Source organism: Mesoplodon bidens (genome assembly GCF_964165515.1).
Source record: "Mesoplodon bidens genome assembly, chromosome: 7".
Lineage (NCBI taxonomy): Eukaryota > Metazoa > Chordata > Mammalia > Artiodactyla > Ziphiidae > Mesoplodon > Mesoplodon bidens.
In genome coordinates, this window is record NC_138164.1 from 25,275,396 (window position 1) to 25,301,447 (window position 26,052).

The window sequence follows — 26,052 nt, forward strand, 5'->3', positions numbered from 1 at the left end:
GATAGGAGATTTAAAGAACAAACAAACAGATTACCAACTCAATAACTGGAATGAAAAATACACTAGAAGGAATCAATAGCAGAATAACTGAGGCAGAAGAATGAATAAGTGAGCTGGGAGACAGAATGGAGGAAATCACTGCAATGGAACAGAGTAAAGAAAAAAGAATGAAAATAAATGAGGACAGTCTCAGAGACCTCTGGGACAACATTAAACACACCAACATTCATATTATAAGGGCTTCAGAAGAAGAAAAGAGAAAGAAAGAACTGGAGAAAATATTTGAAGAGATTATAACCAAAAACTTCCCTGACATGGGAAAGGGAACACTCACTCAAGACCAGGAAGTGCAGAGAGTCCCATACAAGATAAATTCAAGGAGGAACATGCAGAGACATATTAATCAAACTGACAAAAATTAAAGACAGAAAAAATAGTAAAAGCAACAAGGAAAAGCAACAAATAACATACAAGGGAAGCCCCATAAGGTTATCTGCTGATTTTTCAGCAGAAACTCAGCAGGCCAGAAGAGAGTGGTATGATATATTTAAGGTGATAAAAGAGAAAAACCTACAATCAATAATACTCTACCCAACAAGGCTCTTGTTCAGCTTCAAAGGAGAAATCAAAACTTTTACAGACAAGCAAAAGCTAAGAGAATTCAGCAAACACACCACCACCACCACCCAAGCCAGCATTACAACAAATCCTAAAGAAACTTCTCTAGGCAGAAAAGAAAAGGGCACATATAGAGACAAGAAAATTACAAATGGAGAAACTTACTGGTAGAGAAAAACATAAAGTAAAGGTAGGAATTCATCCCACCACAAATATGATATCAAAACCAGCAATTATGAGAAGAGGAGAGTACAAATGCAGGATATTGGAAATGCAATGGAAACTAAGAGACCAGCAACCTAAAACAATCTGGTATATATACAGATTGCTATATCAAAACCTCATGGGAACCACCAACTAAAAATCTACAATAAATACACACACACACAAAAAGAAAAAGCAATCCAAACACATCATGAATGATAGACATCAAATCACAAGAGAAGAGAACAAAAGATGAAGGGAAGAAAAAAGACCTTCAAAAAAGAATCCAAAACAATTAACAAAATGGCAATAAGAACATTCATACTGATAATTATCTTAAATGTAAATGGATTAAGTGCTCCAACCAAAAGACATAGACTGGCTGAATGGATAAAAAACAAGACCTGTATATATGCTGTCTACAAGAGACTCACTTCAGATCTTAGGGACACATACAGACTGAAATTGAGGGGATGGAGAAAGGTATTCCATGCAAATGGAAATCAAAAGAAAGCTGGAGTAGCAATACTCATATCAGAAAAAAACAGACTTTGAAATAAAGAATGTAACAATAAAGAAGGACACTATGTAAAGATCAAGGGATCAAACTAAGAAGAAGATATAGCAATTGTAAATACATATACACCCAACATAGGAGCACTTCAATATATAAAGCAAACATTAACAGCCATAAAGGAGGAATGGACAGTAATATGACAGTAGTGGGGGACATTAATACCACAGTCTTATCAATGGACAGGTCATCCAGACAGAAAAAGAATAAGGAAACACAGGATTTAAATGAGACATTAGATCGGATGGACTTAATTGATATTTACAGAACATTCAATCTGAAAGTAGCTGAATACACTTTCTTCTCAAGTGTACATGGAACATTCTCTAGGATAGATCACGTCTTGGGCCACAAATAAAGCCTTGGAAATTTTAAGAAAGAAACTTTCAGAAAACTGAAATCATACCAAGCATCTATGTTGACCATAACTCTATGGGATTAGAAATCAATTGCAGGAGCCCGGGGGAAGATGGCGGAAGAGTAAGACATGGAGATCACCTTCCTCCCCACAGATACATCAGAAATTCATCTACACGTGGAACAACTCCTACAGAACACGTACTGAACGCTGACAGAAGACCTCAGACCCCCCAAAAGGCAAGAAATTCCCCACGTACCTGGGTAGGGCAAAAGAAAAAAAGAATAAACAGAGACAATAGGATAGGGACGGGACCTGCACCAGGGAAGGGAGCCGTGAAGGAGGAATTGTTTCCACACACTAGGAAGCCCCTTCGCGGGCGGAGACTATGGGAGGCGGAGGGGGAAGCTTCGGAGTAGCGGAGGAGAGTGCAGCAACAGGGATGTGGAGGGCAAAGCGGAGTGATTCCCGCACAGAGGATCGGTGCCGACAGGCACTCACCAGCCCGAGAGGCTTGTCTGCTCGGCTGCCGGGGCAGAGGCTCGGGTACCGGGTTTCAGTCGGAGCGCAGGGAGAGGACTGGGGCTGGCAGCGGGAAGAGAGCCTGAAGGGGTTAGTGCACCACGGCTAGCCGGGAGGGAGTCCGGGAAAATGTCCGGAGCTGCCCAAGAGACAAGAAACTTTTTCTTCCCTCTTTGTTTCCTGGTGCGCAAAGAGAGGGGATTAAGAGCGTGGCTTAAAGGAACTCCAGAGATGGGCGCGAGCCGCGGCTAAAGGCGTGGACCCCACAGACGGGCGTGGGACGCTGGGGCTGCTGCTGCTGCCTCCAGGAGACCTGTGTGCGAGTGCAGGTCACTGTCCACGCCCCCTTTCCGGGGAGCCTGTGCAGCCCGCCATTGCCGAGGTCCCGGGATCCAGGGACAGCTTCCCCGGGAGAGCGCATGGCGCGCCTAGGGCTGTTGCAACGTCACACTGGCCTCAGCCACTGCAGGCTCGCCCCGCACTCCGTGCCCCTCCCTCCCCTCGGCCTGAGTGAGCCAGAGCCCACAAATCACCGTCTGCTTTAAACCCGTCCTGTCTGAGCAAAGAACAGACGGCCTCTGGCAACATACACGCAGAGGCGGGGCCAAATACAAAGCTGAGACCCGGGAGCTGTGAAAACAAAGAAGAGACAGGGAAATCTCTCTGTGCAGCCTCAGAAGCAGCAGATTAAAGCTCCACAATCAACTTGATGTACCCTGCATCTGTGGAGTACATGAATAGACAACGAATCATCCCAAATTGAGGAGGTGGACTTTGAGAACAAGATTTAAGATTTTTCCCCTTTTTTTCTTTTTACAACAAATTATCCCAAATTGAGGAGGTGGACTTTGAGAGCAAGATTTACGATTTTTTTTCCCTTGTTCTCTTTTTGTGAATGTGTATGTGTATGATTCTGTGTGAGATTTTCCCTGTATAGCTTTGCATCCACCATTTGTCCCAGGGTTCTATCCATCCATTTTTTTTAATAATTACATTTTTATTTTAATAATGCTATTATATTTTATCATACTTTATTCTATTTTACCTTATCCTCTCTCTTTCTCTTCTAACTACCTTCCCTTCCCCCTCCCTCCATCCTTCCTTTTTTCTCTTTCTTTCTTTCTTTCTTTCTTTCCTTCCTTCCTTCCTCCCTCCCTCCCATGCTCCCTCCTTCCTTTCTTTCTTCGTTCCTTTCTCTCTCACTTTCTTTCTTCTACTAATTCTTTCTTTCTACTTTTTCTCCTTTTTATTCTGAGACGGGTAGATGAAAGGCTCTTGGTGCTGCAGCCAGGAGACAGTGCTGTGCCTCTGAAGTGGGAGAGCTAACTTCAGAACACTGGTCCACAAGAGACCTCCCTGCTACACATAATATCAAGTGGCAAAAATCTCCCAGAGATCTCCATCTAAACACCAGCACCCAGCTTCACTCAACGACGAGCAAGCTACAGTGCTGGACGCCCTATGCCAAACAACTAGCAAGACAGGAACACAACGCCACCCATTAGCAGAGAGGCTGCCTAAAATCATAAAAAGTCCACAGGCACCCCAAAACACACCACAAGACGTGGACCTGTCCACCAGAAAGACAAGATCGAGACTCATCCACCAGAACACAGGCATTAGTCCCCTCCACCAGGAAGTCTACACAACCCACTGAAACAACCTTAGCCACTGGGGAGAGACACCAAAAACAACGGGAACAACGAACCTGCAGCCTGCAAAAAGGAGACCCCAAACACAGTAAGATAAGCAAAATGAGAAAACCGAAAAACACACAGCAAGTGAAGGAGCAAGATAAAAACCCACCAGACATAACAAATGAAGAGGTAATAGGCAGTCTACTTGAAAAAGAATTCAGAATAATGATCGTAATGATGATCTAAAATCTTGGAAATAGAATATACAAAATGCAAGAAACAGTTAACAAGGACCTAGAAGAACTAAAGATGAATCAAGCATCGATTAAAAACACAATAAATGAAATGAAAAATACTCTAGATGGGATCAATAGCAGAATAACTGAGGCAGAAGAACGGATAAGTGACATGGAAGATAAAAGAGTGGAAATAACTACTGCAGAGCAGAAGAAAGAAAAAGAATGAAAAGAACAGAAGATATTCTCAGAGACATCTGGGACAACATTAAATGCACCAACATTCGAATTATAGGGGTTCCAGAAGAAGAAGAGAAAAAGAAAGGTACTGAGAAAATATTTGAAGAGATTATAGCTGAAAACTTACCTAATTTGGGAAAGGAAATAGTTAGTCAACTCCAGGAGGCACAGAGAGTCCCATACAGAATAAATCCAAGGAGAAATACGCCAAGACACATATTAATCAAACTGTCAAAAATTAAACACAAAGAAATCATATTAAAAGCAGCAAGGCAAAAACAACAAATAACACACAAGGGAAGCCCCATCAGGTTAACAGCTGATCTCTCAGCAGAAACTCTACAAGCCAAAAGGGAGTGGCAGGACATATTTAAAGTGATGGAGGAGAAAAACCTGCAATCAAGTTTACTCTACCCAGATCTCATTCAGATTTGATGGAGAAATTAAAAGGTTTACAGACAAGCAAAAGCTGAGAGAGTTCAGCACCACCAAATCAGCTTTACAACAAATGCTAAAGGAACTTCTCTAGGCAAGAAACACAACAGAAGGAAAATACCTACAATAACGAACCCAAAACAATTAACGAAATGGGAATAGGAACATACATATCAATAATTACCTTAAATGTAAATGGACTAAATGCTCCCTCCAAAAGACACAGACTGGCTGAATGGATACAAAAACAAGACCCATATATATGCTATCTACAAGACACCCACTTCAGACATAAAGACACATACAGATTGAAAGTAAGGGGATGGAAAAAGATATTCCATGCAAATGGAAATCAAAAGAAAGCTGGAGTAGCAATTCTTATATCAGACAAAATAGACTTTAAAATAAAGACTATTAGAAGAGACAAAGAAGGACAGTGCATAATGATCAAGGGATCGATCCAAGAAGAAAATATAAAAATTGTAAATATTTATGCACCGAACATAGGAACACCTCAATACATAAGGGAAATACTAACAGCCATAAAAGGGGAAATCGATAGTAACACACTCATAGTAGGGGACTTCAACACCCCACTTTCACCAATGGACAGATCTTCCAAAATGAAAATAAATAAGGAAACACAAGCTTTAAATGATACATTAAAAAAGATGGACTTAATTGATATTTATAGGACATTCCATCCAAAAACAACAGAATACACATTTTTCTCAAGTGCTCACGGAACATTCTCCAGGATAGATCATATCCTGGGTCACAAATCAAGCATTGGTAAATTTAAGAAAATTGAAATTGTATCAAGTATCTTTTCTGACCACAATGCTATGAAACTAGACATCAATTACAGGAAAAGATCTGTAAAAAATACAAACACATGGAGGCTAAACAATACACTACTTAATAATGAAGTGATCACTGAAGAAGTCAAAGAGGAATAAAAAAATACCTAGAAGCAAATGACAGTAGAGACACGAAGACCAAAAACCTATGGGACGCAGCAAAAGCAGTTCTAAGGGGGAAGTTTATAGCAATACAATCCCACCTTAAGAAACAGGAAACATCTCGAGTAAACAACCTGACCCTGCACCTAAAGCAATTAGTGAAAGAAGAACAAAAATAACTCAAAGTTAGCAGAAGGAAAGAAATAATAAAGATCAGATCAGAAATAAATGAAAAAGAAATGAAGGAAATGATAGCAAAGATCAATAAAACTAAAAGCTGGTTCTTTGAGAAGATAAACAAAATTGATAAACCATTAGCCAGACTCATCAAGAAAAAAAGAGAGAAGACTCAAATCAATAGAATTAGAAATGAAAAAGGAGAAGTAACAACTGACACTGCAGAAATACAAAAGATCATGAGAGATTACTACAAGCAACTCTATGCCAATAAAATGGACAACCTGGAAGAAATGAACAAATTCTTAGAAATGCAAAACCTGCCAAGACTGAATCAGGAAGAAATACAAAATATGAATAGACCAATCAAAAGCACTGAAATTGAAACTGTGATTAAAAATCTTCCAACAAACAAAAACCCAGGACCAGATGGCTTCACAGGCGAATTCTATCAAACATTTAGAGAAGAGCTAACACCTATCCTTCTCAAACTCTTCCAAAATATAGCAGAGGGAGGAACACTCCCAAACTGATTCTATGAGGCAACCATCACCTTGATACCAAAACCAGGCAAGGATATCACAAAGAAAGAAAACTACAGGCCAATATCACTGATGAATATAGATGCAAAAATCCTCAACAAAATACTAGCAAACAGAATCCAACAGCACATTAAAAGGATCATACACCACGATCAAGTGGGGTTTATTCCAGGAATGCAAGAATTCTTCAATATACGCAAATCAATCAACGTGATACACCATATTAACAAACTGAAGGAGAAAAACCATATGATCATCTCAATAGATGCAGAGAAAGCTTTCAACAAAATTCAAACCCAATTTATGATAAAAACCCTGCAAAAAGTAGGCATAGAGAGAACTTTCCTCAACATAATAAAAGACATATATGACAAACCAACAGCCAACATCATCGTCAATGGTGAAAAACTGAAAGCATTTCCACTAAGATCAGGAACAAGACACGGTTGCCCAGTCTCACCACTCATATTCAACATAGTTTTGGAAGTTTTAGCCACAACAATCAGAGAAGAAAAGGAAATAAAAGGAATCCAAATTGGAAAAGAAGAAGTAAAGCTGTCACTGTTTGCAGATGACATGATACTATACATAGAGACTCCTAAAGATGTGACCAGAAAACTACTAGAACTAATCCATGAATTTGGTAAAGTTGCAGGATACAAAATTAATGCACGGAAATCTAAGGCATTCCTGTACACTAATGATGAAAAATCTGAAAGTGAAATCCAGAAAACACTCCCATTTACCATTGCAACAAAAACAATAAAATATCTAGGAATAAACCTACCTAAGGAGACAAAAGACCTGTATGCAGAAAATTATAAGACACTGATGAAAGAAATTAAAGATGATACAAACAGATGGAGAGATGCTCCATGCTCCTGGATTGGAAGAATCAATATTGTGAAATTGACTCTACTACCCAAATCAATCTACAGATTCAATGCAATCCCTATCAAACTACCCCTGGCATTTTTCACAGAACTAGAACAAAAAATTTCAAAATTTGTTTGGAAAAACAAAAGACCCCGAATAGCCAAAGCAATCTTGAGAACGAAAAACGGAGCTGGAGGAATCAGGCTCCCTGACTTCAGACTATACTACAAAGCTACAGTAATCAAGACAGTGTGGTACTGGCATAAAAACAGAAAGATAGATCAGTGGATCAGGATAGAAAGCCCAGAGATAAACCCACACACATATGGTCAACTTATCTTTAGTAAAGGAGGCAGGGATATACATTGGGGAAAGTACAGCCTCTTCAATAAGTGGTGCTGGGAAAACTGGACAGGGACATGTAAAAGTATGAGATTAGATCATTCCCTAACACCATACACAAAAATAAGTTCAAAATGGATTAAAGACCTAAATGTAAGGCCAGAAATTATCAAACTCTTAGAGGAAAACATAGGTAGAACACTCTATGACATAAATCACAGCAAGATCCTTTTGGACCCACCTCCTAGAGAAATGGAAATAAAAACAAAAATAAACAAATGGGAACTAATGAAACTTCAAAGCTTTTGCACAGCAAAGGAAACCATAAACAAGACCAAAAGCCAACCCTCAGAATGGGAGAAAATATTTGCCATTGAAGCAACTGACAAAGGATTAATCTCCAAAATTTATAAGCAGCTCATGCAGGTCAGTAGCAAAAAAACAAACAACCTAATCCAAAAATGGGCAGAAGACTTAAATAGACATTTCTCCAAAGAAGATATACAGACTGCCAACAAACACATGAAAGAATGCTCAACATCATTAATCATTAGAGAAATGCAAATCAAAACTATAATGAGATATCATCTCCCACTGGTCAGAATGGCCATCATCAGAAAATCTAGAAACAAGAAATGCTGGAGAGGGTGTGGAGAAAAGGGAACACTCTTGCACAGCTGGTGGGAATGTGAATTGGTACAGCCACTATGGAAAACAGTGTGGAGGTTCCTTAAAAAACTAAAAATAGAACTACCATATGGCCCAGCAATCCCACTACTAGGCATATACCCTGAGAAAACCATAATTCAAAAAGAGACATGTACCAAAATGTTCATTGCAGCTCTATTCACAATAGCCCAGAGATGGAAACAACCTAAGTGTCCATCATCGGATGAATGGGTAAAGAAGATGTGGCACATATATACAATGGAATATTACTCAGCCATGAAAAGAAACGAAACTGAGCTATTTGTAATGAGGTGGATAGACCTAGAGTCTGTAATACAGAGTGAAGTAAGTTAGAAAGAGAAAGACAAATACCATATGCTAACACATATATATGGAATTTAAGAAAAAAAATATCATGAAGAACCTAGGGGTAAAACAGGAATAAAGACACAGACCTACTTGACAATGGACTTGAGGATATGGGAGGGGGAAGGATAAGCTCTGACAAAGGGAGAGAGAGGCATGGACATATATACTCTACCAAACTTAAGGTAGATAGATAGTGGGAAGCAGCCGCAAAGCACAGGGAGTTCAGCTCGGTGCTTTGTGACCCCCTGGAGGGGTGGGATATGGAGGGTGGGAGGAAGGGAGATCTAAGAGGGAAGGGATATGCAAACAGATGTATATGTATGACTGATTCACTTTGTTATAAAGCAGAAACTAATAATAAAATTCTTTTTAAATTTTAAAAAAAGAAATCAGTTGCAGAGGAAAACCACTAAAAAACACAAACACATGGAGGCTAAACGATATGCTACTAAATAACCAATGGATCACTAAAGAAGATGAAATTTAAAAATACCTAGAGACAAATGAAAATGAAAACATGATGATCCAAAACATAAGAGATGCAGTAAAAGCAGGTCTAAGAGGGAAGTTTATAGCAATAAAATCTTACCTCAAGAAACAAAAGAATTCTTAAATAAACAACCTAACCTAATATCTAAAGCAACTGTAGAAAGAAGACAAACAAAACCCAAAGTTAGTAGAAGGAAAAAAGTCATAAAGATCAGAGCAGAAATAAATGAATAGAGATGAAGAAAACAATAGCAAAGATTAATGAAACTAAAAGGTTGTTCTTTGAGAAGATAAAAATATTTATTAACCTTTAGCCATACTCATCAAGAAAAAGAGGAAGAGGACTCAAAGCAATAAAATCAGAAATGATAAAGAAGTTACAACTGACACCACAGAAATACAAAGGATCATAAGAGACTACTAAAAGCAACTATGTGCCAATAAAATGGACAACCTAGAAGAAATGGACACATTTTTAGAAAATACAACCTTCAAAGACTGAACGAGGAAGAAATAGAGAAAATGAACAGACCAATCACAAGTACTAAAATTGAAACTATGATGAAAAATCTTCCAACAAACAAAAGTCCAGGACCAGATGGCTTCACAGGTGAATTCTATCAAACATTTAGAGAACAGTTAACCTCTATCCATCTGAAACTCTTCCAAAAAAAGGCAGAGGGAAGAGCACTCCCAAGTTCATTCTAGTAGGTCACTATAACCCTGATAAACAAAACCAGACGAAGACACCACACACATACAAAAAATAACAGGTCAATATCACTGATGAACATAGTTGCAAAAATTCTCAACAAAATACTAACAAGCTGAATCCAATAATACATTAAAAGGATCATATACAATGATCAAGTGGGACTTATTCCAGTGACGCAAGGATTCTTCAGAATGCACAAATCAATCATTGTGATACATCACATTAACAAACTGAAGAACAAAAACCATGTGATCATCTCAATGGATGCAGAAAAAGCTTTTGACAAAATTCAACACTGACTTATGATAAAAGTTCCCCAGAAAGTGAGAAGAGAGGGAACTTACCTCAATGAATAAAGGCTATGTAAGACAAACCCACAGCCAACATCATTCTCATCAGTGAAAAGTTGAAAACATTTCCTCTTAGATTAGGAGCAAGGCAAGGATGCCCAGTGTCACCACTTTTATTCAACATATTTTGGAAGTCCTAGCCATAGCAATCAGAGAAGAAAAAGAAATAAAAGAAAACCAAATTGGAAAAGAAGATGTAAAACTCTCACTGTTTGCAGATGACATGATATTATATATAGAAAATCCTAAAGATTTTATCAGAAAACTACTAGAGCTAATCAATGCATTTGGTAAAGTTGCAGAATACAAAATTAATACACAGAAATCACTTTCATTCCTATACACTAACAACAAAATATCAGAAAGAGAAATTAAAGAAACAATCCCATTTATCATTCTATAAAAAAGGATAAAATACCTAGGGATAAAGCCATCTAAGGAAACAAAAGACCTCTACTCTGCAAAGTATAAGATGCTGATGAAAGAAATCAGAGATGACACAAACAGATGTTCTTGGATTGGAAGAATCAGTATTGACAAAAGGACTTAGTACTCAAGGCAATCTAGATTCAATGCAATTCCTATCAAATTACGAATGGCATTTTTCATAGAAGGAGAGCCAAAATTTTTTCTTTAAATTTGTATTCAAACACAAAAGACCCCAAATAGGCCAATCAATCTTGAGAAAGAAAAGCAGAGCTGTAGGAATCAGACCCGCTGACTTCATACTATACTACAAAGCAACAGTAATCAAAACAGTAAGGTACTGGAACAAAAACAGAGATATTAATTAATGGAATAGGATAGAAAACCCAGAAATAAACCCACACACCTACTGTCAATTAATCTACAACAAGGGAGGCTAGAATATACAATGGAGAAAAAGACAGTCTGTTCAATAAGTGGCACTGGGAAAACTGGAAAGCTACATATAAAAGAATGAAATGAGGAGGAGTTGAGGAACATGGTGCAAGAGTAAGACACGGAGATCACTTTCCTCCAAACAGATACATCAGAAATATATCTGCACGTGGAAATGCTCTTATAGAACACCAATTGAATGCTGGCAGAGACCTCAGACCTCCCAAAAGGCAAGAAACTCCCCACGTACCTGGGTAGGGCAAAAGAAAAAAGAATAAGCAGAGACAAAAGAATAGGGATGGGAACTGCACCAGTGGGAGGGAGCTGTAAAGGAGGAAAGGATTTCACACACTAGAAGCCCCTTTGCGGGCGGAGACTGCAGGTGGCAGAGGGGGGAGCTTCAGGGACATGGAGGAGAGCACTGCCACAGGGGTGTGGAGGGCAAAGCGGAGAGATTCCTGCACAGAGGATCAGTGCAGACCAGCACTCACCAGCACGAGAGGCTTGTCTGCTCACCTGCCAGGCAGGGCGGGGGCTGGGAGCTGAGGCTCGGGCATTGGTCGGATCGCAGGGAGAGGACTGGGGTGGGCTGCATGAACACAGCCTGAAGGGGTCAGTGCACCACGGCTAGCCAGGAGGGAGTCCGGGAAAATGTCTGGACCTGTACAACAGGCAAGAGACTTTTTCTTCCCTCTTTGTTTCCTGGTGCACGAGGAGAGGGGATTAAGAGTACTGCTTAAAGGAGTTCCAGAGATGGGCACAAGCTGCGGCTAACAACGCGGACCCCAGAGACGGGCATGAGATGCTAAATCCACTGCTGCCACCACCAAGAAGCCTGTGTGTGAGCACAGGTCACTATCCTCACCTCCCATCCTGGGACCCTGTGCAGCCCACCACTGCCAGGGTCCCGGGATCCAGGGACAACTTTCCCAGGAGAATGCATGGCGCACCTCAGGCTAGTGAAACATCCCACTGGCCTCTGCCACCGCAGGCTCGCCCCACACTCTGTGCCCTTCCCTCCCCATGGCCTGAGTGAGCCAGAGCCACCGAATGAGCTGCAACTTTAACCCCGTCCTGTCTGAGTGAAGAACAGATGCCCTCCAGCGACCTACACGCAGAGACGGGGCCAAATCCAAAGCTGAACCCTGGGAGCTGTGCTAACAAAGAAAAGAAAGGGAAATTTCTCCCAGAAGCCTCAGGAGCAGCGGATTAAATCTCCACAATCAACTTGATGTACCCTGCATCTGTGGAATACCTGAACAGACAATGAATCATCCTAAATTGAGGAGGTGGACTTTGAGAGCAAGATATATTATTTTTTCCCCTTTACGTCTATTTGTGAGTGTGCATGTGTATGCTTCTGTGGGAGATTTTGTCTGTAAAGCTTTGCTTTCACTATTTGTCCTAGGGTTCTGTCCATCTGTTTTTTTTTTTTTACTTAAAAATTTTTTTTCTTAATAATTTTTTATTTTTTATTTTAATAACTTTATTTTATTTTATCCTCTTTCTTTTCTTTTTTTCTACTTTTTCTCCCTTTTATTCTGAGCTGTGTGGATGAAAGGCTCTTGGTGCTCCAGCCAGGAGTCAGTGAGGTTCCTCTGAGGTGGGAGAGCTAACTTCAGCACACTGGTCCACAAGAGACCTCCCAACATCACGTAATATCAAAGAGCAAAAATCTCCCAGAGATCTCCATCTCAACAACAAGACCCAGCTACACTCAATGACCAGCAAGGTACAGTGCTGGACACCCTATGCCAAACAACTAGCAAGACAGGAACACAACACCACCCATTGGCAGAGAGGCTGCCTAAAATCATAACCAGGCCACAGAAACCCCAAAACACACCACCAGACGTGGACCTCCCCACCAGAAAGACAAGATGCAGCCTCATCCACCTGGACACAGGTACTAGTCCCCTCCACCAGGAAGCCTACACAAACCACTGAGCCAACTTTAGCCACGGGGGACAGACACCAAAAACAACGGGAACTACGTACCTGCAGGCTGCAAAAAGGAGACCCCAAACACAGTAAGATAAGCAAACTGAGAAGACAGAAAAACACACAGCAGATGAAGGAGCAAGGTAAAAACCCACCAGAGCTAACAAATGAAGAGTAAATAGGCAGACTACCTGAAAAAGAATTCAGAATAATGATAGTAAAAATTATCCAATATCTGGAAATAGAATAGAGAAAATGCAAGAAACATTTAACAAGGACCTAGAAGAACTAAAGAGGAAACAAGCAACAATGAACAACACAATAGATGAAATTAAAAATACTCTAGAAGGGATCAATAGCAGAATAATTGAGGCAGACGAACGGATGAGTGACCTGGAAGATAAAATACTTGAAATAACTACTGCAGAGCAGAATAAAGAAAAAAGAATGAAAAGAACTGAGGACAGTATCAGAGACCACTGGGACAACATTAAATGCACCAACATTTGAATTATAGGGGTCCCAGAAGAAGAAGAGAAAAAGAAAGGTACTGAGAAAATATTTGAAGAGATTATAGTTGAAAACTTCCCTAATATGAGAAAGGAAATAGTTAATCAAGTCTAGGAAGTATAGAGAGTCCCATACAGGGTAAATCCAACAAGAAACACCCCAAGACACATATTAATCAAACTATCAAAAGTTAAATACAAGGAAAATATATTAAAAGCAGCAAGGGAAAAACAACAAATAACACACAAGGGAATCACCATAAGGTTAACAGCTGATCTTTCAGCAGAAACTCTGTAAGCCAGAAGGGAGTGGAGGACATATTTACAGTGATGAAGGAGAAAAATCTACAACCAAGATTACTCTACCCAGCAAGGATCTCATTCAGATTTGATGGAGAAATTAAAACCTGTACAGACAAGCAAAAGCTGAGAGAGTTCAGCACCACCAAATCAGCTTTACAACAAATGCTAAAGGAACTTCTCTAGGCAAGAAACACAACAGAAGGAAAAGACCTACAATAACGAACCCAAAACAATTAAGAAAATGGGAACAGGAACATACATATCGATAATTACCTTAAATGTAAATGGACTAAATGCTCCCACCAAAAGACACAGATTGGCTGAATGGATACAAAAACAAGACCCATATATATGCTGTCTACAAGAGACCCACTTCAGACCTAGAGACACATACAGACTGAAAGTAAGGGGATGGAAAAAGATATTCCATGCAAATGGAAAGCAAAAGAAAGCTGGAGTAGCAATTCTCATATCAGACAAAATAGACTTTAAAATAAAGACTACTAGAAGAGACAAAGAAGGACACTACCTAATGATCAAGGGATCGATCCAAGAAGAAGATATAACAATTGTAAATATTTATGCACCCAAATAGGAGCACATCAATATATAAGACAAATACTAACAGCCATAAAAGGGGAAATCCACAGTAACACAATCATAGTAGGGGATTTTAACACCCCTACTAGGTTCACCAAAGGACAGATCATCCAACATGCAAATAACTAAGGAAACACAAGCTTTAAATGATACATTAAAAAAGATGGACTTAATTGATATTTATAGGACATTCCATCCAAAAACAACAGAATACACATTTTTCTCAAGTGCTCATGGAACATTCTCCAGGATAGATCATATCTTGGATCACAAATCAAGACTTGGTAAATTTAAGAAAAGTGAAATTGTATCAAGTATCTTTTCTGACCACAACGCTATGAGACTAGATATCAATTACAGGACAGATCTGTAAAAAATACAAACATATGGAGGCTAAACAATACGCTACTTAATAACCAAGTGATCACTGAAGAAATCAAAGAAGAAATCAAAATATACCTAGAAAAAATGACAATGGAGACAGGATGACCCAAAACCTATGGGATGCAGCAAAAGCAGTTATAAGAGGGAAGTTTATAGCAATACAATCCTACCTTAAGAAACAGGAAATATCTCAAATTAATAACCTAACCTTGAATCTAAAGCAATTAGTGAAAGAAGAACAAAAAACCTCAAAGTTAGCAGAAGGAAAGAAATCATAAAGATCAGATCAGAAATAAATGAAAAAGAAATGAAAGAAACAATAGCAAAGATCAATAAAATTAAAAGCTGGTTCTTTGAGAAGATAAACAAAATTGATAAACCATTAGCCAGACTCATCAAGAAAAAAAAGGAGAAGACTCAAATCAATATAATTAGAAATGAAAAAGGAGAAGGAACAACTGACACTGCAGAAATACAAAGGATAATGAGAGATTACTACAAGCAACTCTATGCCAATAAAATGGACAACCTGGAAGAAATGGACAAATTCTTAGAAATGCACAACCTGCCAAGACTGAACCAGGAAGAAATAGAAAATATGAATAGACCAATAACAAGCACTAAAATTGAAACTATGATGAAAAATCTTCCAGCAAACAAAAGCACAGGACCAGACGGCATCACAGGTAAATTCTATGAAACATTTAGGGAAGAGCTAACACCTATCCTTCTCAAACTCTTCCAAAATATAGCAGAGGAAGGAACACTCCCAAACTCATTCTACGAAGCCACCATCACCCTGATAACAAAATCAGACAAAGATGTCACAAAGAAATAAAACTACAGGCCAATATCACTGATAAACATAGATGCAAAAATCCTCAACAAAAACCTAGCAAACAATCCAACAGTATATTAAAAGGATCATACACCATGATCAAGTAGGGTTTATTCCAGGAATGCAAGGATTCTTCAATATATGAAAATCAATCAACATGATACAGCTTATTAACAAATTGAATGATATAAACCATATGATCATCTCAATAGCTGCAGAGAATGCTTTCAACAAAATTCAACACCCATTTATCATAAAAACCCTGCAGAAAGTAGGCATAGAGGGAACTTTCCTCAACATAATAAAGGACATATATGACAAACCCACAGCCAATGTCATCCTTAATGGTGAAAAACTGAAACCATTTCCACTAAGATCAGGAACAAGACAAGGTTGCCCAGTCTCACCACTCATATTCAACATAGTTTTGGAAGTTTTAGCCACGGCAATCATAGAAGAAAAAGAAATAAAAGGAATACATACTGGGAAAGAAGAAGTAAAAGTGTCACTGTGTGCAGATGACATGATACTATACATAGAGAATCCTAAAGATGCCACCAGAAAACTACTAGAGCTAATCAATGAATTTGGTAAAGTAGCAGGATACAAACAATGCACAGAAATCTCTGGCATTATTATACACTAATGATGAAAAATCTGAAAGCGAAATTAAGAAAACACTCCCATTTACCATTTCCAAAAAAAGAATAAAATATCTAAGAATAAACCTACCTATGGAGACAAAAGACCTGTATGCAGAAAATTATAAGACACTGATGAAAGAAATTAACAATGATTCAAATAGTGGGAGAGATATACCATCCTCTTGGATTGGAAGAATCAACATTGTGAAAATGACTCTACTACCCAAAGCCATCTACAGATTCCATGCTATCCCTATAAAATTACCACTGACATTTTTCACAGAACTAGAGCAAAAAAATTCACAATTTGTATGGAAACAAAAGAGACCCCAAATACCCAAAGCGATCTTGAGAACGAAAAATGGAGCTAGAGGAATCAGGCTCCCTTACTTCAGACTATACTACAAAGCTACAGTAATCAAGACAGTGTGGTACTGGCACAAAAACAGAAAGATAGATCAATGGAAGAGGGTATGAAGCCTAGAGGTAAACCCAGGCACATATGGTCGCCTTATCATTGATAAAGGAGGCAAGAATATACAGTGGAGAAAAGACAGCCTCTTTAATAAGTGGTGCTGGGAAAACTGGACAGGTACATGTTAAAGTATGAAATTAGAGCACTCCCTAACACCATACACAAAAATAAACTCAAAATGGATTAAAGACCTAAATGTAAGGCAAGACACTATCAAACACTTAGAGGAAAACACAGGCAGGATGCTCTATGACATAAATCACAGCAAGATACTTTTTGATCCACCTCCTAGAGAAATGGAAATAAAAACAAAAATAAACAAATAGGACCGAATGAAAGTTAAAAGTTTTTGCACAGCAAAGGAAACAATAAATAAGACCAAAAGACAACCCTCAGAATGGGAGAAAATATTTGCCAATGAGGCAACTGAGAAAGGATTAATCTTCAAAATTTACAAGCAGCACAATGCAGCTCAATAACAAAAAAACAAACAACCCAATACAAAAATGGTCAGGAGACCTATATAGACATTTCTCCAAAGAAGATATACAGAGTGCCAACAAACACATGAAAGAATGCTTAACATCATTAATCAATAGAGACATGCAAATCAAAACTACAATGAGATATCATCTCACACCGGTCAGAATGGCCATCATCAAAAAATCTAGAAACAATAAATGCTGGAGAGGGTGTGGAGAAAAGGGAACACTCTTGCTCTGTTGGTGGGAATGTGAATTGGTACAGCCACTATGGAGAACAGTATGGAGGTTCCTTAAAAAAATACAAATATAACTACCATACGACCCAGCAATACTACTACTGGGCATATACCCTGAGAAAACCATAATTCAAAATGAGTCATGTACCAAAATGTTCATTGCAGCTCTATCTACAATAGCCAGGACATGGAAGCAACCTAAGTGTCCATCAGCAGATTAATGGATAAAGATTTGTCTCATATATACAATGGAATATTACTCAGCCATAAAAAGAAACGAAATTGAGTTATTTGTAGTGAGCTGGATGGACTTAGAGTGTGTCAAACAGAGTGAAGTAAGTCTGAAAGAGAAAAACAAATACCGTATGATAACACATATATATGGAATCTAAGAAAAAAAAAGTGTCATGAAGAACCTAGGGGTAAGACGGGAATAAAGACACAGACCTACTAAAGAATGGACTTTAGGATATGGGGAGGGGGATGGGTAAGCTGTGATGATGTGAGAGAATGGCATGGACATATATACACTACCAAACATAAAATAGATAGCTAGTGGGAAGCAGCCGCATAGCACATGGAGATTAGCTCGGTGCTTTGTGACCACCTAGAGGGGTGGTATAGGGAGTGTGGGAGGGAGGGAGATGCAAGAGGGAAGAGATATGGGAACATATTTATATGTATAACTGATTCACTTTGTTATAAAGCAGAAACTAACACAACATTGTAAAGCAATTAAACTCCAATAAAGATGTTAAAAAAAAAAGAATGAAATTAGAAAACTCCCTAACATCATATACGAAATAAACTCAAAATGGATTAAAGACTTAAATGTAAGGCTTAATACTATAAAACTCTTATATGAGAACATAGGCACAACACTCTTTGGTATGAATCACAGGAAGATGTTTTTTATCCATCTCCTAGAGTAAGGGAAATAAAAACAAAACAAAAAAAAATGAGATCTAATGAAACTTAAAAGCTTCTGCAAAGTAAAGGAAACCATCAACAACAGAAAAAGACAACCCAAGAGGGAGAAAGTATTTGCAAATGATGTGACTGACAAGGGATTAGTCTCCAAAATATACAAACAGCTCATGCAGCTCTAGGTCAAAAAAAAACCAAGCAACCCAATCAGAAAATGGGCAGAAGATCTAAACAGATAGCTGTCCAAAGAAGACATACAGATGGCCAAGGAGCATATGAAAAGATGCTCAACATCACTAACTATCAGAGAAATGCAAATCGAAACTACAATGAGGTATCATCTCCCAGCAGTCGAATGGCCATCATCAAAAAGCCTACAAACAGTAAATGCTGGAGTGGGTGTGGAGAAAAGGGAACCCTCCTACACTGTTGGTGGGAATGTAAATTGGTACAACTACTATGGAGAAAAGTATGGAGGTTCCTTAAAAACTTAAAATAGAACTACCATATGACCCAGCAATCTCACTCCTGGGCATATATCCAGAGAAAACAATAATCCAAAGGGATACAAGCACCCTAATGTTCATTGCAGCACATTTACAGTTTACAATTCATGGAAGCAAGTTAAATTTCCATTGACAGAGAAATGGATAAAGGCGATGTGGTATATATATACAATGGAATATTATTCAGCCATGAAAAAGAATGAATTAATGCCATTTGCAGTAACATGGATGGACCCAGTGATTCTCATACTAGGTGAAGTAAGTCAGACAGAGAAAGAAAAATATTATATGGTATCACTTGTATGTGGAATCTAATTTAAAAAAAAGATACAGCTGCATAGCACAGGGAGATCAGCTTGGTGTTTTGTGACCACCTAGAGGAGTGGGATAGGAAGGGTGGGAGGGAGAGGCAAGATGGAGTGGATATGGGGATATACGTATACATATAGCTGATTCACTTTGTTATTCAGCAGTAATTAATACAACATTGTAAAGCAATTATACTCCAATAAAGATGTTAAAAAAATATAAAAGTGAACTTATTTACAAAACAGAAGCAGACTTATATATTTTGAAAACAAACTTATGGTTAACAAAGGGGAGATGTGGCACTGGTGGGATAAATCAGGAACTTGGGATGAATACCTGCACACTGCAATATATAAGATGGATAACCAAAAAAGACCTACTGTATAGCACAAGAAACTCTATTCAATATTCTGTGATAACCTATATGAGAAAGGAATCTAAAAAAGAATGATTATATTTATATGTATAGCTGAATCACTTTGCTGTACAACTGAAACTAACACAGCATTGTAAATGAACTATACTTCAATGAAATTAAAATATTAAAATAAAAATTTTTAGAAACCTTTCTGAAGATTTCAAAATAACCAGACAATATTGAACATTTTCAGCATTTAATTCAGGAAAGAAAATTGGAAATTTCAAGCTCTTATGAGCTTGACATTCAGTTTAACTTCACAAATTCCTATTTGCTCTAAGAAAGTTCAATATTATCTCCTCTTAAATAATGTCAATGAAACATCCACCTGGCATTTCACTTTGAGTATCCTGGGAAAGGGAAGTGTACTCTACACTTGTGGATTCATAAATCACTTGTGCTATGTGGAATAGAACAATTATACATAGCTGAAGTGTCTAGATTGGTGTATATAAAACCAACAGAAAGCACTTGTGCACAAACACATCCAGAATCTGAAAACCAAGTCACACTGAGATCATATACCTAAATTTAGTTTTCTAGAAGCTTACCAGGAACCAAAGTACATTGTTTTTATTGGTATCCCGGATAAAAATGGATGTCAAAGATCATTGAGTCCAATCACTCTTCTGAAGCATGGAAGACAAGTTGAAATAGCAAATGGTTTGGATTCCAGGGTCTCAGTTATTAGCTACATTTCCATCAAGGAAATGGGAATAAGATTACCTGATTTCAAGCACTGGATTGCTGCCTTTCTCACCTCCTAATCTGTTCTCTCTACAACCTTGGAGATCTTTTTAAAGTACAAATCTGGTCAAGTCACTCCTCTGCTTAAAACTCTTAAATGTTTTTCTTTGCTCTTAGGGTTAAGTTGAAATCCCTTAACATGAATTACAGCTTCAGTTGGTCTGACTTCAATCTACCTCTTCATCCTCATTTTAGTCCACTCCTCCTGTTGCTCTAATACTCTCATCAGGTCCTTTTGACCTCAGCACTAGTCTATTGTAATAAACTGTTTATTTGTATACATCTACCATCTGGTAGTCTCCTCCATGAAGGCAAAGATCATATTTATGCTGTTTATTGTTGTAACATTAGTGACTATCATACATAGTGCTTGGAATATAGTATGTACTCTACAAGTATTTGTTGAAAGAATGGAAGGAGGGAGGAACACAGAAACAGATGGAGGAAAAGTGTTATTTTTGAGGATAGACCAAACATAAAAATATTTTTATAAAGTATTATTAGAAATTATAAGATTTGGGACCAGTCAGAGAAAGTATCTTTTATAATCTACCCAGAAGGCAGCTCAATTTGTTCATCTATATCTCCATTTGTGTTTTGGTGGGGGGGAGGTGGGGGGACAGATCATAACAGAACAAAATATTTCAATGCTCGCAGTGTTTTAAATGATTCAATTCTTCAGACTTTATTGATCACTAAGGATAATTACAAACTCCCACCAATGTGAAAAAGATTATTAAAACTCAAAGACAACACCCAAATGCACAGACTCTGTGTGGCTTGTGGGGTTTCCTTTATTGGTCACATGTAGACAAAGCCAGCTAGAGAATGACATTTTAGCTCAAGGTATAACTCCTCACATGGTTGACCCGTTCTTTACACATCATTTTTTTTAAATGGAGGTTCTATAAATCTACACTCACTTATACAAACAGGAAACATATGTATTAGCTCCACGATGGGAAAAATCATAACCATGGTAGGAGTATATAGGTGAGGTGGTTGATCTTCAGGAGCTTTTCCTTACCCCATTGTCTAGAGAACAAAGTTCAGTGATCTAGAGCACTGATCTTGAGAAGCTTCCTAATTCCATTTAATATGGAAACCATTGTCACATCATATGTATTATGCCCAGAATTGTGTTAGAAAAATTGGGAGAAATTTAAAAGAAGCAAAACGCTTATATAAATACCCTAAAAATGACATGTAGTTCTTAAGCAAATTTATTTTGATTTTATATTTGTAATTTCTTCCCCTTTCTCATGTGCTCCTCAGGAATCTGGAAATACTTGTCTTTTATCTAAGAAACCTTAACTTCCCTCTGTATAGATGTGGTATCAAAATCCTCAAAGTGTCACCATTTTGTTTGTTATTATAAATCAACATTTATTTTCTATGTATTTAAAGTTTCTGCTTCTGAGGTTTTTTTGTTAGCCTGGGTTAACATGGTAGTCATGCTAATAAAAATATCCATGGTCACCATTTCTACTTTACAGTTTTACAATGTGATTTCTAAGTCATTTAAATCATGGAACTAATGAAATTGCTTGTACACCAAAGCTTAGCATTAGGCCAAAGTCTACCAAGTAGGAGATATTCATACTATTTTCTTAGTATAGAGATATTTATCTTATCAGTACATTTATTCATTAATTTGATAAATATTTATAGAGTGCTTGTTATGTGCTAAACATTTTTTTGTAAGTTTTGGAGATATAATGATGAGCCAAAAAGACTTGGTCTCTGCCCATATGGCACTTAATAGCTAATGCCTGGAGCTTGACATCTACCAGGCACAAAAACAAGGATGACTTCAGCTATCAAAATGTGTAGAGTTGTCAAATATGACCTTTAAGATAAATAGAGTTTGAAGTTTTACTCTGTACCCGGTATATATTTAAGTTTAGAGAGTCCCTATTTATATTCATTATTTAGAAGAATAAAAACAGACAATTATATTTTCTATCTTATTCCTTTGATTTTTATAAACATTGAGAAACATTTTGAAAATGTTAGGATTTCTAGTGTGTTGCAGACCCTTAACATTTACTCTCCTGTATTTTTTTTTTTGCTGCATTGGGTCTTTGTTGCTGTGCGCTGGCTTTCTCTAGCTGTGGCGAGTGGGGGTTACTCTTCATTCAGGTGCACAGGCTTCTCATTGTGGTGGCTTCTCTTGTTGCGAAGCATGCACTCTAGGCGTGCAGGCTTCAGTAGTTGTGGCACGTGGGCTCAATAGTTGTGGCACATGGGCTTAGTTGCTCCATAGCATGTGGGATCTTCCTGGACCAGGGCTCGAATCCATGTCCCCTGTACCGGCAGGTGGATTCTTAACCACTGTGCCACCAGAGAAAACCCTGCTCTCCTGTATTTTAAACAGGAATACCTAAGGAGGACAGAGACTGTGGGAAATGGCAAATCTCCATTTACCTCTCAGTCAAGTCAGGTTTTCCGTGTACTTTCTTAGGGTGTAAATTAAATTTTATGTCATAATTGCTATCTTTCAGACTGGATGGATCTACTCATATTATCTTAGATAATAACAGGATCAAGAAAAAAATAGAGTCTCACAAATGACAGGCTATTAGTATAATGCAATGCCAAAGACAGGGGGAGAAGGCCAAAGAAAACTTACTGGTAAGTGGTTGGGCTGACATTGATGCGTCGAGGGTGACTTCCCGATTCGAATTTGCTTGCCAGAGTGACATTATTTCCAAACAGGCAATATCGTGGCATTCTTACCCCAACAACTCCAGCCAGCACAGAGCCTGAGTGAATGCCTATTCTCATCTAAAAAAGAAAAGGAAAAGGATATATTTATGTTTTCATTTGGTATGTGATTATTTTAATAAGAGGTGCTGCTGAACCATTAAACTCCTAGCTCCTCAAAGATAGGGACTGGGGTCTTGGTCATTTTTGTGAGCCAAATATCTGGACTATTATATCAGTAGTATCAATGAACATGGATGGTGTGGAATAAATGAACAAATGGATTAATTATAAGAAAAAACTACCATTAATTTTCTATTGTAACACAATAAATCCAGTTGTGTTACAATTTAAATCAGGTTTTATTTGTACCTAGTATGCTCTAATAAATGGAAAATGTATTATTCTCCCTCCAGTTATTCTAACATAAAACCCTATTTTTTTCCTTCATAGCATTAAACACAATTGTAAATTAAATATTTATATTTGTTTATCTGTTCATTTAAAATATTTTTCTCTCTGTTTATTTTAGATCACTTCTATTTCCAAATTTACTAATCTTTTCTTTTGTAATGCCTTATCTTTTGCTAATCACATCCAGTGTATTTTTCTTCTTAGATATAGTGATTTTCCTTTCTCAAAGTTCAATTTGAACTTTTTAAAAAAGTCTTTCAGGTATCAAATTAACTTTTGAATATATGGAATACAATTAAAATAATTGTTTTAATATTTTTATCTGCTAATTCTAACATATGCTCCTGTTCTGTACCAATTTTGATTGACTGATTTTTCTCATTATTATGGGTCATATTTTTCAGCTTTTCTGAATACCTAGTAAATTTTGGTTGGATGTTAGGTATCATGAATTGACTTTGTTGAGTGCTGGATATTTTTTATATTCTTATAAATATTCTTGAGCTTTGTCCTGGGATGCAGTCAAGATACTTGGAAAGTTTTTTCACTTTTTCCTTTCAAGTCTTGCTTTTTAAAATTTGTTAGGCAAGTTTTGAGCTGTGTTTCATGTAGGGCTAATTATTCCCCACTAGTGAGGCAAGAACCCTCTGAGTACTATACACAATGCCTATGATTTATGAGGTTTTCCAGTTTTCCTGATGGGTTCTGGCTTTTTTTCCAAGTCTTGTGTGAGTTCAAGGAACTTTTTCTCTAATCCTTTCATGTGTTTTTCCTTGTTGGTCTCAGGTAGTTTTCTCACATACAAACAACAATCTGTAAGTTAAGGAACATATAGGAGGCTCCTTGGAAGATCTCTGGTGGTCTTTTTGCACCTCTCTCCTTAGTGGTACTCTGTCTGTGAATTCTAACTTTTATGCTCTCCATAGACTCTCAGCTTCATCTCTTCAACTTGGGGAGTTTGCTGGGTTCCTCTTGATTTGTCCTTCCTTGAACTGCAGCCTGAATGTACCTCAAAGGAATACGCCAGGGAAATCATATGTTTCATTTTGTTCTCCGTCTCTCAGGCATCACTGTCTTCCATTGCCTAATGTCCAATGTCATGAAACTGTCCTTTTTTACATTTTGTCCAGATTTTTAATTGTTGAGGGTGGGAGTGTAAACCCAGCCTGTTCTTTCATATTGGCTGGGAGAAGAAATGAGATGTACTTTTTTTAAAGAACACAAACTATCTTAAAAATTTAGGCCTACTTCTGATGAGAGATTGTCTGTTTGGATTTAAAGACAAAAAAAAAATGTAATTGTTATTGCAAGTTCCTATGCCTGATGCACAGTGAGGCCAAATGAACCAAAACATTGGAGTTGGGGGTAGAGAAAGGTTTATTGCAGAGTGATGAAAGGATATGCATCGCTCATGCTCTAAAAAAAACTTGAGGTCCCTGAAGGGTTTTGGCAAAGCATTTTTAAAGGCCAGGTGAGGGAGGGGGGTTGCAGTGTATGTGATCAGCTCATGGACAATTCTCTGATTGGATGATGGTGAGGTAACAGGGGGGTGTCACAAGGGTTAACATTATCATTCCTTAGTCTCCAAGAGACCTGGGGCTATGTGCTCATGGTCATGAAGTAGTTAACTTCTTCCATTTGGTGGGGAGTTTTCACATCTGTAAAACAACTCAGGGAATGTGCATCAAATACTGTTATCTAGGTACTTCAGAGAGGACCTATGGTAGAGGATATGGGGAAGAGGATATGTCTCAGGAAGACCTCATAGGATCCTGCTCAGTTACATAATGAAAGGTAGTATTTCTTATAAACAAACATAACACAGTTTTCCCTAAAATTAGCAAAACATTTTGAAAAATTTTATTATATTTCTTTACTTTCTATTTATATTAAATTACCTTGTGCAATATAAGATTGCCTAAAAACACCCAGACCTTAAATATTAAGATTGTCATGTTGGACCTGTGATCTTTTTAAGCAGTAAAAGAGCAGAAATGAGTATCAAACGGACACATTTTACAGCCTCTATATTCTGTGCTTTTAGTCGGAGAAGAAGACTCAATATCTCATCAACTATACTGAAGGCTTATATGGTTCCACCCCTGCCTCTTTCCAAAAGACCTGAGGCTGGGCTTCCCTGGTGGCACAGTGGTTGAGAGTCCACCTGCCGATGCAGGGGACACGGGTTTGTGCCCCGGTCTGGGAGGATCCCACATGCCACGCAGCGGCTAGGCCCGTGAGCCGTGGCTGCTGAGCCTGCGCGTCCGGAGCCTGTGCTCCGCAACGGGAGAGGCCACAACAGTGAGAGGCCCGCATACCGCAAAAAAACAAAACAAAACAAAACAAAACAAAAAGACCTGAGGCTGTTCTTTTTTTTTTAAACTAAATTGTCATACTAAGAATTATTATAACCTAAAATGCCTGAAGATAAAAA

At 38.0% G+C, this 26,052-nt stretch overlaps 1 protein-coding gene across 1 annotated transcript in view; it reads right to left on the minus strand.

Moving 5' to 3' along the window:
- The window catches only part of GUCY1A2 (guanylate cyclase 1 soluble subunit alpha 2), a gene marked incomplete at its 5' end in the record, with an annotated part of 427,337 nt that overhangs the window by 39,133 nt on the left and 362,152 nt on the right, over positions 1–26,052 (minus strand). Inside the window, one exon of the mRNA XM_081239600.1 lies at positions 23,131–23,285. Within this exon, the coding sequence (XP_081095726.1) occupies positions 23,131–23,285 (155 nt within the window). The remainder of the gene's footprint in view (positions 1–23,130; positions 23,286–26,052) is intronic.